This window comes from Tympanuchus pallidicinctus, unplaced genomic scaffold, assembly GCF_026119805.1.
Source record: "Tympanuchus pallidicinctus isolate F22 unplaced genomic scaffold, pur_lepc_1.0 scaffold3, whole genome shotgun sequence".
NCBI lineage: Eukaryota > Metazoa > Chordata > Aves > Galliformes > Phasianidae > Tympanuchus > Tympanuchus pallidicinctus.
In genome coordinates, this window is record NW_026294747.1 from 102625090 (window position 1) to 102640288 (window position 15199).

Genomic DNA, 15199 nt, shown 5'->3' on the forward strand with positions numbered 1-15199 from the left:
GTCAACATAACATGGCCAAATAATATGAAATAATATGAAAAGGTCTTGCTCTCCAAAGAATTCTTAACAGCTTGGAGAGGCAAAGAAGAAACAAAACCTTTACAGCAAAAACAAGCTTTTGCTGAACGAGACAGGAACCATGGAGATAACATGTTTGTTCATTAAAGCAGACAGTATTTCAGTCTGTAAAATGACATCTAACAATGAACCACATTACCATCTTCAAATAAATATATATATAAAAATACACAATATATAAATAAATATATATAATATTTAAATAAAAATAGAACAGAAGGATATATCAAGAGAAAGGAGTTGTACAAAATCTTGCTGGTGTTTTAAAACTTTGGCTGAGTTTTTGGTTGCCTTGCACTGCTCAGCTGCTCAAATAAAACATGAGTTAGGTGACTCAGCTCACGTGTGAGTCTCTGGCTTATGGAACTGTTAAAAGAGAAGACCTTAACTTTCAAGAACTCAGCATCCAAAAGGTTCATTAGTATTCAAATAAGTCACTATAAGGTTTCTCTTTTTTTGAAGTATTGCTACAGATGAGTGCGTGTATGTCTGACAAGCATCATTAGAATTCAAAAAGTCAGGGTTGAAACTGTAATTCCTGCTTTTAAAATTATTTGCTTATATTATTATTAGTTGCTTATCCCATGAAACTTCAAATCCTATGCTTCCCTAAGATTATGGAAATGTTTTTCTTATTAAAAATTGAAACATGCAATTATTTTCAGTAACTCCTTGGAAAAGATTAAGCAAAGTAATAATGCATTTCAACTGAAATGACGGGATTATAATTTGTAAAATAGTCTTAAAAGGTGGGTTTTGCTAATTAACAACTGGAAAAAATAATAAGTTTTCACGGAGGATGTAAATTGCAGAGCTCATAAAGACAGAAAGGTAATGGCACCTCAGTTGAAAGACTATAAAATTATAAGACTAAGCTAAGACAGTGTTGTAAATAGCATATTCCTGAAACAAAAGTTAGCATACACAGCTTACCTGTACAGTAGGAACATCTGTAAATGCCTTAATAAAATCATCTTCATCCACAGCTCCAGCTCCTCCTTCTTTAGAGGAACCTACAAAAACATAAAATAAGGTTAAACAGAATCTAATGCACATCCAGGTTTTCAAAGTGAAAGAATTAGCTTTCAACCTGTTTTCAAACAATTAATACAGCTCACAAAAAGCCAGAATATTCAACCTTTGTAAAACTGCAAAACTGATTTCACCTTAAAGTTAAAAAACAAACAACAACCAAAAAAAACCTTTTCATTCTTTAAGAATTCTAAGCATCTTCCAATGACAAAGTTAATGGTTTAATTTTATCATTTTTATTTGTGCTTAACCAGAAACATGTTAAGTACAACATGTAAAGGTGATCAGGATTGCATCCTGATAATGCAAACACTCCCAAGCACAAAATTTCAGATTTTTCAGCTGAAATGGAGGCATCAGCTGGAGCAGAGATGTATTTTACTTACTACAGCACAAACAATCATAGAATCATAGAATGGCCTGGGTTGAAAAGGACCACGATGCTCACCTAGTTTCAACCCCCTGCTATGTGCAGGATCGCCAACCAGCAGCCCAGGCTGCCCAGAGCCACATCCAGCCTGGCCTTGAATGCCTGCAGGGATGGGGCATCCACAGCCTCCTTGGGCAAATAACCATCATTAAACGAAGTTAAGCCTGAGAGGCCATCAAAAACACAAAACGAGGACTTTCTGACAACACAAACACTCAGCGGCTACAGTCTTCACAGATGTTTCATGGCTTACAGACCCAGACCTATTTATAGTGCAGGGCTAAGCACTGCTATGACTGTACTCTCGTGTACTTCAAAGTGTGAGCATCCACTTCAAGTATGGCTCAGATTGAGACTGAACAGACCTGAACACCCCTACGCAGATTAGGTTCTCTCCCGCTCCTTTGAAACTGCAGTTCAAGAACACTTTTGAATGACACCTACCAGAATTTGGACACGTTAGCATTTCTGTATCATACCGAAAGCAACAAGCCTGAGCTCAATAATACTGTATAAGGGAACACAATTTATCTAATGGATAACAATTTCTGATGTTAGAAAAAAGAGGGACAGACTGCTACTACTGAGGGACACAGCTTCAATTAGTTAATTTAAACAGCCCATTTTTTTCTTAATTTACTGATCCTCAAAGTGCTTTTACAGCTTTGCCTTTGTCTATACTGCAGAAGGAAGAAAATATTGCTCATCTTCTTTCCTGATTGCTTGGTAAGTATTCTGATCAACTCACTCAGTAGAATTACTTCTATAGAGAGCAAGAAAAAAAAATTTCAGAGAATGAGATCCATTGTGATTAACTCTGCTGGCAGAATTTAACAGGCACACAATTGAAGATACCCTTCCAAAGAACCTCTCATGCATTTATAAAGCTTGTCTTTCCTCCACAAAAGCAATGCCAGAGCTTTACAAAACTCCTATTTAAGAGATGCTCCCCTCAGACCTATAGCTGACAGATCTGGCAGAGTATGCCACAGTCTGATAAGCTGTATGCCTGTTGTTCTTAGACCCAGCTATGACAGCACATTTTCTAGAAGCATACCTTTTAACTATTAATGCCTTCCACTAAACAACGCATGTTATTAACTTACAGCCACATTACACATCATCTTTTTATCAAAGACGATTTCAACCACTGTATTCCTGACAGTAAGAACACTGTAAGTAATTCCAAGGGCCTGTAAGCCCACTGCATTTAATATCTGCAAGTACACAGCAGATAACTAAAATCCAGAGCCTCATCAAACAGCTCTGTCTTTGAAGAGAGCTATCAGTACCACTGCTGGATCTAGACCCCTATACAGAAAAAAAGAGCAGAAATGAATCTGAAAGAGATGAACAACGCACACAAGACATTTATACACAGATTTCATCCTCTTGTTACTGATCAATTATAACTTTCACCAGTTCTTATCATTCAAGCAGCCTGGTTAGAAAGGCTCACAAAGCCACCTGCAGGCCTTGATTCCACATCAGGAAGCTGGTGAGAACGTACTGAAAATAACAGTCTTGATATGGAAGAAAATTACAGCATATTAAGCATCTCCAACTTTGGTGCTTTCATCTTAGCTTGGATGTGTGTGGGGATGGAGGCAAAGGAAATGTGCCCCTTTTTTCTTGCACTTTACTATGAGAGATGACACCTTCTTAAGTTCAATTCAAGAATTCCTACTGGTTAAAGAGGCCCTGTGACTTGTTTTTTTTCTTTCTGTAAGAAAGTTTCTCCCCAGTCACAAGGTTTTGAGCTGCTTAGTAATGTGAAAAGCTCAATAACCAGAACAAGTCCTGAATGCAAATTAAAAAATTAAGTTTGTTGGATTTTGGTTGCTGGTTTTGTTTATTTGTTTAGTAAAAGCAGTTTTAACAACCAGGCATTAAAGTCCTCTGCAAATTTCTTCCTCTTGCTTTTAAACTATAACACTCGAAATCTTATGATGCCACTGCAATGACTTGGGATCACTGTCTTGCTTTACCATTTTCATGCTCTCTCCACAAGTACCTACAAAGCTCTCCAGGATGGGACAGAAACAGCATAACAAAGAACACAGTAAGGAAGAAGAAATACAGCATTAGAATAGTAGTGGACTGATATTCTTCTGCTGAAGCAAGGAACAGCCTAATCAAAGCAGGATTCTGCTTTCAGTTGCTTTTTTAAAAATAATTACCCACAGAACACAGCTGTGTGTTGATACACTGCACTGGTAAGCTTTAAAAAGCACACTGCTACACAAACTCACTCTATCCCTCTGAATTCTCTAACAGCACACAGGAACAGGATCTTACTCTTGGAGTAAGATTATTAGGATTTTTTTTTTCCTCTGAAATAAACAAAACTGAAATACCAAAAATCCCCAAGGCCATTCAATAACTTCACCACAAACTGAATCTCACTCCTTATTAAAAATATAGATATATTAAAAAATCCATCTGCTACCCTATTGATTTTGTAAAATTCTACTGAGTTGTTAATTAGGAACTGACAGCCGCTTCAGCTCAGCATGGCAAAGTGCACAGGACAAGGTCACAAATTACTCAGCTTTTCATACAATACATTAGTTGGAATTGCCACTGGTTCCTCCTACTGACCCTATCACTGTATCAAAAGCACAACCAAACAGAGAATCAGACCAGGAGAGGCTGGGCTAGGAATACGCTGGAGGAATGCTTACAGTGACAGAAGTTCCCTGGTCTGCCTCAGTGTGGGCAGACACAAACACTGTGCTAAGGTGGAAGAAGAAAAAGAAGTTTAGCAGCGTTGATACAAAATAACCAACATACAAAATAAATGACCGAAATTAGAAGATACTTCCTTTAGATTATAGCAACCAGTTTTTGCTATCACCAACTCATAGAATCCCTTTAAATGATATAAAATCTGACTGCCTGTGAGGAGGACAGAACTTGCAATGTGCCAAGACAATCCTCAATAAGTTTCCACAGTCCCTGAGTGTTGTGCTGTTTGTTAGTCTCTCAAACGGTGAGATTTCCTGAATCTTCTGTAGGTCCTGAGCAGTGTTTCACAAATGTATTTATTTCTCCTTCGGTCAGCTTTTATTACTACTCACGTTTGAAATGGCACCTTTTTGCAGGAAGAAGTTATCTGTGTTTGATGATCTGAATTGTGACCTCTCAGCTGGCAAAGGTGATTTTTAAGAAAATGATTCTGGTGAAGCCCTTAACATAGGCTACATTTCAGTGGCTCAGTAAGGAAGCACTCCATCTTTCCAGACGCCATGCAATTACTGCTACAATTAAAACAACAGTGCAGAACAACATCTTTTCTTATGCAGTTTTCAAACCCCTGCTTCTCAAAAACATGGGACAAATGTCTGGAAGTCGACTAACTCTGAAGAATCCCTTCATGTTTTGAAGTACTAGGTGATGTAGAGCATCTTGAAAGACTGCACAACCTATTTCAATTTCTGTTTTCAATAGAATGTACACCCTGACTCATTAACAGCACTCAGGGAACACTGGTGGTCTTACCTCAGTTCAGCAAGCTCTTATTTCCACGTTTGGATTTTAATCAAAAACTTTCATCAATAGATAAGGAAAGAGCTACTATCCAGTCTCAAGTACCTGGTTAAAGATCAAAGTTATTTTTCCATGGGCTCATTAAGAGTCACTTTGTATTACAGGTATTTTCAAGTTGCCAGCTCAAAAACTATAAAACTATTAGAGCAACAGAGATACAGGACTTGCTCTAACAAAAAGCACTCCAATCAAAGTTACACGAGGTGCAGTTTTGCAAACAAGGGCTGATACATTTGAAGATAGTTACATCAGTTAACAGTTTCCAGCAATATTTAGAGTAACTGTTAAAAGATTTTGTTACTGTAATAAGATGCCCCAAGTTTCACTCACAAAACAAACCGTGCCATTCCGAACGCAAACGTTCCAGGCTCTGCACACAAATTAAGGAACAGGTCACACTGCTAACTACCTCTGCTCTGCCAATAAAACTCAGAAATAAACTTGCAGTGATCTTACTTTTGATGATGAATCAATCAGCTAAATTCCAGCTGCCTCATGTATGTTTTCTGAGATAAAAACCAACTGCATCTGGAGAGAAACAAATAACTCCCCATCCTCAAAAAACCTGATACTATGGAACTTGTCTGCGCTTTCAGAGCTTTTAGGAGTACAAACCCTGCCTACCTGACAGACCTCATGCATAAAACACAGGGCTCCATGAAATGGGCTCTGATAATTAACGCTGGAAAAATATTGGGAGATTACCATACAGGGATGCTCAGCATGTCTGTTTGATGGCAGTTATTTTTGCACAGAGGGGAAAAAGAAGGAGGGAGAAGAACAGCAGAAGAAACATGTATCAGCCCCTCATGTCAGTTAAATTACACTAAAATTGTGGCCTGAAGTGCCTTTCACAGGCACCAGGCAGGCAACCAGGATCAGTAAAACTCTTCAGCTGTCCCAACACAACCAGATTTTTTGGTAATCAATTTCAGAAACAAAAATACATTCTTTAATCATCAGGTACAATGCTAACACTAAATAAACAACTTTCAATGGAAAACTGACTTAGGATACCTTCCCACTGTTTTAAATCAGCTCAGAAGGCAGCACAGTGACTTTGCAGAATAAAAGAGCCCCCTTGAGAAAGCCTGGTTGAAGGAAAATGACAGATGAATTCTGACCAATTCAGCCCCTGACTGACAACTGATAACAGAGATAACCTGTCCACCTCAACTCCTCTGATGCCAAAAGTCCTTGATCCTGAGGCAGCCAGAAACAGTCATTCAAGCTGTAACAGCTGCATAAACTGAACAAAATAGCAAAATACTTTCAAATATATTCAAGTAATTGTTATTTCTTACTTTCTGTTGCTGCTTTTTTCTTCCTCCATTAAAAACTTGATAGTCAAGGTAAAAGACTCGACCTGTGGTGTGCTTGTTTCATCACAACATTGCTCCCACATGCCAAAGCCACTGAGCATGAACAGAAGTTTCCATGCAGTAATGGAGTGCATTCTCTCTCTCTCAGGACTGCAATGCTAAGCAGAACTTTCCATGCAATTACTCATTCCAATAAAGAATAGGGGTAGGAGGGATGAGAAAAAAACAGGAGTGAGCTATGCTTACAGCAAAGGGGGTGACAGGAAGTGCATAATCACTAGATGCTCCCATCTCAGTCGCTGAGATGTGACACATAATCCAAGAGCAATCACAGAGTGAAGTGCACACGTTCCTTGTCCCAGGACTCAGGTAGTAGGAAGAAGCAGGAGCTAATTCTCACTTCAACTGAAGTTGGAATTGAAGAAATTGAAGATTTAGCATTCTTTGTCTAAATTTTTCAGCTGTTCTTGAGTGTGAAGATTCCTTTGGAATTGTGTATTGAGCATATGAACTAAAAAAACCAATATATCCTCTGAGAGACTTAGCAGTATTTGAAGCTTTGTTCCAGTGCTGAATGCACACTTTCAACAGCTCTAGCCTCAATACCCAATTTTCTATGCAGCACAGTTTCACAATTATAGAAGACTAATATTACTAGCTATTTTCACAGGTATGCTATGCAGACCAACTAACAAGCACCTGTGAAGCAGGCAGACATGCTGACAACACAAGAAAGAAAGTAATCATGTCAGCTCAAGGTTTGGACAGCTTAAGTTAGATAAGGCCATGTACTGCATGGGGGGAAAAAGCAGCTCCTCGAGCAACAGGAATACAGATCCCTGACTTCCTCTGGGCTCATCTCACAGTTGATTAATGTTTGTTTCTGCTGAATTATCAGCTCACACAGACATCTTTCAAAGCAAGCACAATGCCCATGCTCACACTGTTATCTTCCAATCGCTCATGCATTTTTTTCTACAACAGCTGATTCTCATAAATACTTAAAAGCCCATTTGTGACCCTGCCTTGCTTGCCAAGCTTCAACAGGTGGGCTTAAAATGTTATGCTAATGTTATGCAAATTTCACTTATTTTCAGCTTTAGTCTAGTCCTCTAATAACCTAGAATTTACATTTTGCTTTAATTTGTTCCTAGTCTTACACCTCAATAGTGTAAAATCCTGCCAATTATTCTACATTACAGGCATTATTACTGAGAACAACCAGGAGCACAAACAACTCATTTGTATCACCTAGAACTTGTTTTACAAAACAGGCTGGGTTGTGGTATTGTAATTATGTGGAGGTTTTGCTGGGATGTCATGTGTTCAGAAAGAGAGGAATTTTTATCACTGTTACTACTTCTCTTCAGCAGCACTTTCTTTACTGACACAATTTAAACTGATACTCTATTAAGAACAAGTGGAACTAACATTGTTTGCTGCTGCAAACTGAAATAAGTTTTAAGGATATGACAATGAACTGTTATCTTTTCATTGCAGAAGTTCACTAGTGCAAGACAGAAGGTCAACTCGTTTGATTTTAACAGATGGATGCTTTACATTTTTAAGAACATCTTAATTATTTGGTGCAAGCAATACTTGTGACTTTGCTAAAATTGCACTATTCACATTCCCACATTATAATAATAATTAGCACTTTACGTTTCTACTTTATTTTAAAGTTATTTTCAACCCTATTTATTTTATTTTCAGTTGTTAGAGTGGCACTGATTTTATTCCTCTTCCTTTTATTTTTAGTCTATATTATTTTGTTTCACTACTCCACTTTTCTACTCTATTTTAAAGTACATACAATTGTCCTAAGAAATGAAACTTCAGACACTTTATTCTCCTTCCAGCCCTACAAAGTGGAATCATACTTTCTACTTTGCAAAGCAGCTTCTCTTCAACAGCAGCAATGTGGGATTGCTCTGCATGTCTGTTTTCACTTACTGTGTAACACAGCCACAGTCCCTAAGGACTCAAAGTGACAGGGTCAGCTGACTCCAGTCGGCCCTCCTCCTCTCTCATTCCTCTCTTTCCTTCCAGATTCAGCCACATGAAAACAAAGAAACTGCCTTCCCCCTTCTCAGTGCTTTAAAAATCAGTATTCCACGTTAGCAAAATAAACAAGGGTTGGCTCTTCTTCCCTATTCTCACCACTGCCTGATACTACCATGATGGCTAGTAGGATGCTTGGGACTATATCATATAGTACAGATGTTAAAAGGTTACAAAACGTTATAAGCTCTCACTTAGAGACTTCTTAATTAGTGCTCACTGTCACCCTCTTCTTATTTTATCCTCCACCTTATTTTATTAAGGAGACTAATAAACAGTAGTTATAAATGTACAGAGAGAGACACACACACATGCTCTATGAATGTATAAATGTGATTTATGTGCATGTGAATTAAGAGTATATGCAGTTAATTTTGGTCTCTGGGGCTGGTTTGCTAATTCATCTGATAAGCTGCAAACAAAAGAATACAACAGGCAAGAAAAGGAACCCCCACGAATTATGGCTAAGGAGAACTGATCACTGATTGTATGAAATGAAACCTTCTCCTGAAGTCCTACACAGGAGATCAAACAACTGGAGGAAAAGATGGAAAGCTGGAATTCCTCCTACTTCCCTGAATTCTGGGTTAGGTTGATGCAGCTGAAGACTGCATCATTGCAAACCAGCAATTTCACGGGCAAGGCTGTGTAGGGAAGGAAAGTAATGTACTTCCACTGTGGGGACAACAAGTATTCTGTAACAATTTCTGGTTCAATGTCAATTCCCACCTATTGATTCTAAAGGGTGGTCAGAAAGACAGGTCTGACTGCAGAAAAAAAACCCTCCCAGCTCTCAGCAACCTGTAAGCCAAGAAGGTAACTGTCACAGAGTGTCAGTGATGCTCTGAATGCCAAGATCTTGGTTTTGTGCCTCACAAAGGGTCGAGATACAACTCTGAAGAAAAGCCTAGTTAGTTTTACGTGACAAATAAAGCACTTGGGAAGTCATTCATGAAAACTAAACAAGTAATAGAGGAAGGATTATCACAATGCTTTAATAGAACTAGTACTCCAGAGCTTGTTTTCCGTAGAACTCAAAAGTATAACATAATTTGAGTATGATTAATGTGAAGCCTTTCTTGTGTGTCAAGTAAACACAGCACTGTCTTCATCAGTTGGAAGATAATCAATACAGCAAGAAAGGCATTTATCCTGCTATATTCAAGTCCATTCACTAACAATTTGTATTTACAGTTCCACAATTATTGAAGTCCTTTTAACAAATACACTTCTTAACTACACCACATAGCTTTAATGAGGCTAACTTAACCTGGCTAAGGTTTCAGAAGGCAAGCATCCATTTTTCTGTACACCTGTTTTAGGCAGAGACTTTTCACCTGTACTGCCTCATACTAACATAACAACTTATAGTACTGAAATCTTTCTCTGCTAAAAAATAGACTCCAAAGGAGTAAATCAGTACCATTGCAACACTTGTCATAGGGTTGCACTGCTATTATTGAGAAGGAGAAAAAAAGAGCATTACAACGCTAATAAAACTCACTACAAACAGAGATATACAACCTAAACTTAAATTTACTGAAGGTGTGAGTAACTTCCTACAGGGAAGAATGTGCTCCTTTAGTTAAGAAGAATGTGTACCACACTATTATAGTTGCTATAATCTTCTTCTTTTTTTTTTTTTTTCTTTTTTTTTTTTTGAGAAAACTGTTCACCTGGTTTTCCTTCCTGTTTTCCAGTTAATGGATTCCTACCTAGAAGAAAGTCTTTTTAATGACTTTTGAGCCACCAAACATTTGGAGGTTGTTAAGAATTAAGATCACCTTAAAACTGAGGGTTATGTCAAGTAGTACTGACATCAAACCTCACACTGCCACACTAGCAGATTTCACTGAGAATCAGAACCTAACAACAGTTTCAATGTTGAAAAAAAAAAAAACCAAGCTTTTTGGATGTGCACAGATTTTTTAACAAAGGTTAAAAAAAAAAAAAAAAAAAGCAAAAAAGCAAAACATTATGTCCTTTGGATTCCACTTGGCATCACAGAATGGCCAGGGTTGGAAGGGACTTCAAGGGTCATGAGGCTCCAACCTCCTGCCACAGGCAGGGCTGCCAACCTCCATATCTAATACTAGACCAGACTGCCCAAAGACCCCATTCAACCTGGCCTTGAACACCTCCAGGGATGGGGCATCCACAGCCTCATCATCAACATGCTTACTCCAAAATCTATTCTAAAACAGCACTCAGAATAGCTCTTATTTTAAACTAATAAGATCACCTTTGCTGGTTTGCTGTTGGATAATTCATCCTAAACTAAGCTTGTTTCCAAGAGTCTAACAATATTATTAGTGCAAAACAGTAAGCAACATCTATTAGTGCTACTAGGCCAATATAACACATAAAAGAAAGCCAACAAACCCCAGACAAAAATACTTGATGCATGATCTTCTCACTGGAGATACTCTAAAAATTATGAAGTTCAAGTTATTGCCTTAAATTACAACAGTAAGAATAATGTTCCAGCCCTACAGAAGTTCTCTTAAGCATACAACTGGAAGTTATTACAAACTTTCACCCTGACATGGTTTAATCTGCAAGCTTTTCTTCCCAGTGTCACTCCAGTCTAATGAAGTGCCAGCATTCCTACACTTCACCGATTTTAGAGACTACTGACCTCAACTGACAATATGGGGAAAGAGGCCAGCCTTCTCGTTGAGGTATGGATGGAGCTTCTCTATTAACATCCACACTACATAAAACTTCTGAATAGTAGAAATCGTGGTAGAAGGAGTTCACATTGGCAAAAGAACCAATCAAAGCCCTCCAAGAGATCTTGAAGAGCACAAGGATATAAAATATAGCTCATCTGGCTAACACTCAACTTAGGTTGTCTTCTGCTAGAAATTATGGTGTCTATTTCAACTCAGAAGCGTCTTGCCAAGCTGCCAAGAGCCCATGAATATCCATTTCTTGAAGTACATAACACACACTGCAAGCATTCTCAAGAAGGTGGCCTTGGAGCAAATGGGTATTAGAGAGGCTGTGCCACTCCACTGAACAGCTGAAAACAAGCGTGCCAGAAGTAATCAGCTGTGCAGGACACTGTATTTGTTGGCAAATCACTACCTTAGGGAAGTGCATCACTCATGGAATAAACACCATGCCAGATGAAGCTCTACCTCATTAAGCTGAAGATCCAACACTTTTTATTCTTCAGAAGAACGGAAGTGTCTGACCACGTCCCAGCAACAAAGTGTGACCAAAAACAGATCACTGGATTTTTCACCCTGCTAATTTTGCCCACTTCTGATACTTTCTTAGCAGCCTATCTTTCTTGCAGACTTAATCACACGTGCCTCTGAAGGCAATGACAAGCTATGTCACCCCTACTGTAGATATGGCCAAAGTATTGTCCACCAGGACTCCTACACGTCCCTCTCTGCAGAGCTACTCTCTGGTGGAGTCACCATCCTGGCAGTGTTCAAGAGGCGCCTGGATGAAGAGCTATGAGATAAGGTTTAGTAGCTTGTGGTAGCAAAGGTGATGGGAGGACTGTTGGACTAGATATCTTCGAGGTCCTTTCCAACCTTGTGATTCCATGATTCTCTAGTAGGCCATCATTCAACCCGTACTGGTGCACAAAGTCATTCCTCCCTAGGTGCAAGACTGAAGTCAATCTTATTAAACCTAACCTGGTTTCTCATTACCCAACTCTCCAGCCTGTCTAGGTCTCACTGAATAGCAGTATAGCCATTCTTCCCAGCTTCATATTACCAGCAAACTTGCTGAGGGTGAACACTATCTCTTCATCAGGGTCACTAATGAAGATGTTAACCAAGACTGGATGCAGCACCAATCCCTGAGAAACACCACCAGATGCAGGCCTTCAGCTGGATTCTGTGCCGCCGATCACAACCTTAATGCACCCCAGCACCACGTCCAACTCCTGGCTCCACACAGGACCATCCAAAACACAAACCTTATGCCTGAGAGCACTGTCCAAACACTTCCTGAAATCCAGCACCTTGGGGCAGTGACCACCATCCTGTGAAACTTCTTTCAGTGTCAATTCACCCCCTGGTGAAGAACTTTCTCCTAAACCTCAGCCTGATGCAGTTCAATGCCATTCCCTCAGGCCCTGTCGCTGTCATCAGAGAGCAGAGGTCAGCTCTGTGAGGCTCCTGTGAGAATAGAATCACTCAGCTCTTCTGCTCTCAGCTGAACAAATCAAGGGACCATAACTGTTCCTTGTATGTCGTCCCCTCCAGACCTTTCATGATCTCCACAGCCCTCCTTTGGATGCTCTCAAGCACTTTCATTTAGTTTTCATTTTCATTTCATTTTGCAATTTAGTGGTGTCCTCAGACTTAGCATACAGTAGAGACCTGCATCCCGAAACATCTCCTGACAAGGAAAGGCTAGGTCTGATGAAGCACCTGATCCTGTAGAATGGGGGTGACTTAAAAGACTTAACGTCAATGCTTTTGTTAGCTTGCTTCCAAAATTTTTTTAAAAAGGAGAAAAAAAAGAATAGGAAACAAAAACGGTTTGTACATCTCCTGTTCACACCACTGATTGCAAACCGGCAGGGCAAACACTGGCTCATCTCAGAAATGCCTCTATGTGAGAACTTCAGCCAAATCAAGAAAAGAAAAATTAAAATAGATACAGTTGAATCAGAAAGCCTTCTGTTTCTGAGCCAGAGAAGGTAGTTGAGATCTCAGGCTCCCCTTCTCCTCATCCTCCAGGACAGGATGAACAAGGAACAACTGCAGATGCTGCTGCAGCATGGATGAAGGAAAAAAATGATTCACTAGTTTTTCAGATGAAGAACAAACCAGATGTTTCCCTCACATTTCTGATCAGGAGAGCAAAGCCAGCATCTCCTCAGCCCTCAGCTTTCCACAGAAATTCTGCAACTGGGTGAAAGTGACCGATTTAGGATGAGCTGGTGGGGTCATGGTGGAAACTGTTGTCATCAATGAAGAAATGTTTAAGCTCCAAGTACTGACAAGGAAAGGACCTGTGAGAGTTTTTCAGACTGAAAATATGGTAAGAGTCCCCATGGGGCCCCCATGACTGAAGCACCCTAAAAAAGCCAAACCAGTGCTGTTCCTGCCCCACCAGACCTGCTGCAGCAGCACACAGGGAAACGTGCCAGCCTCTTGCCCCCTCCCTGCTGCCACCAAGTAGCAGCCTCTGCTGCTCGCTTCTGCTCCTCCATCTGACACGGGACACAGGTTTACAACCATCCCAGCACAGCAGGAGCTTCCCCAGCACCCACAGGCAGCAGAGCGGCAGCTCCTCGGGCCCTCCTCACCTCATCCCTCGCAGCAGCCGTGCAGGGGCAGCCCCGTCCTGCCCCAATGGCACCTGCAGCTCTCACCGGGCACAGGCAGGGGACGGGCCGGCACCCCAGGTGGGACCCACTGCAGGCAGCGGGGATGGCAGCACCAGTTATAGGTTCATGAGTTGGGAGCTCATCAACAGATAGTTCTGGAAAGATGTTTGAACCATATGCCTCCTCTGATCTCAAGTCCTCCCATGTATCTACCTATTTATTTAATGGTTCTGGAAATAAGATGTTCGAGTAATTGTCCTTTTCCATTGTCATGTCCTTTGACTCACTCCTTTTTTCATTCATTTAATGGTGACACCTTTGTTTTCTCTCAAAAGAAGCAGAAGCAGTGGTTCTAACATCAAACCAATGGTTTTCTGTAAGAACCTAGCTCTAGACTGTAGGCTGTAAAGATATAGAAATAAATAACAGCAACAAAATACAAACTGTTAATTTCAAAGACAGTTTCCCTTATAAAGTCTTTTAAGTGGCACTTCCTGATTCATACTGCTATCAATTGTGAGTTGTACGATGGCAGTGCTGATCCCGCCCTATGGGAATCTTTTCAATGTATCAGGAAGTCTGAAGATCACATTAGAGATGCAATGAATTGCCAAAACATGAGCTCTATCTTACTGAGAGGCCAACAGATACTGCAGCTTGTTAGGTATGCATATTTTAGTTCAAATTTTATCTGTGCTGTCGAGTTCAGAAGAACACCCTACCAAAAGAAACAAATAATTATTTATCAAGTACCATACCTAAAGCATGGTATGTTTCCACTTACTTACACATTTTTCTGAATGTGTGCATAAACCATCAAAAAAGGTGTCACCTTTTTTTTTAAATAGCAGTGAACAGTTGCTGGTTAGATTCTGCCCCTCCCAGCTATTATAAAAAAAGAAGAAGAAAAAGCATGTCCACCTTCAATGATTATAATTAGCAAGCATCATCATTATTCTACTTTGAAATCTACCATGCAAAAAATCCTGGCAACAGTTTTGGCTCTCATTTGTATCTTTTACAATTAGTTTCACATTACTCTGGCAGTTTATGGAGTAGTAGAAGTCACTGAGCTGTACCATACAGCTCTGCTGAAGTCTGCAATTGATGACCAGCCCTTTTGAGCCATGCAAAACAGAGCACACCTACAGTAAAAAAATTCACTTACATACATTTAGTACAGAGTTTCACAATATATTTATTGAATATATTGTGATGGACATGTGGATTCCATGAATTCACATGCATACATTCAATCTACCAATACAATCACATTCTCCAGATATTTTTTTTTATTTGTGAGGCCCTCTATAAGCCAATTGCACATCATAAAGCAGGCAGGCTTTATGCACACACCTTTAAAGACAAATAATTACGTAAAAGAGGGTCCCTTACTGTTATCAGTTCTGCAAGAATACTGCA

General features: G+C 39.7%; 1 protein-coding gene across 41 annotated transcripts in view; it reads right to left on the minus strand.

The window, feature by feature from the left end:
- Positions 1-15199, minus strand: part of CLASP2 (cytoplasmic linker associated protein 2) — a 128788-nt gene that overhangs the window by 67165 nt on the left and 46424 nt on the right. For all 41 annotated transcript variants that reach the window (XM_052694273.1, XM_052694260.1, XM_052694256.1 and 38 more), the window contains one exon: positions 1012-1091. In XM_052694273.1, coding sequence (XP_052550233.1) covers positions 1012-1091 — 80 coding nt within the window. The remainder of the gene's footprint in view (positions 1-1011; positions 1092-15199) is intronic.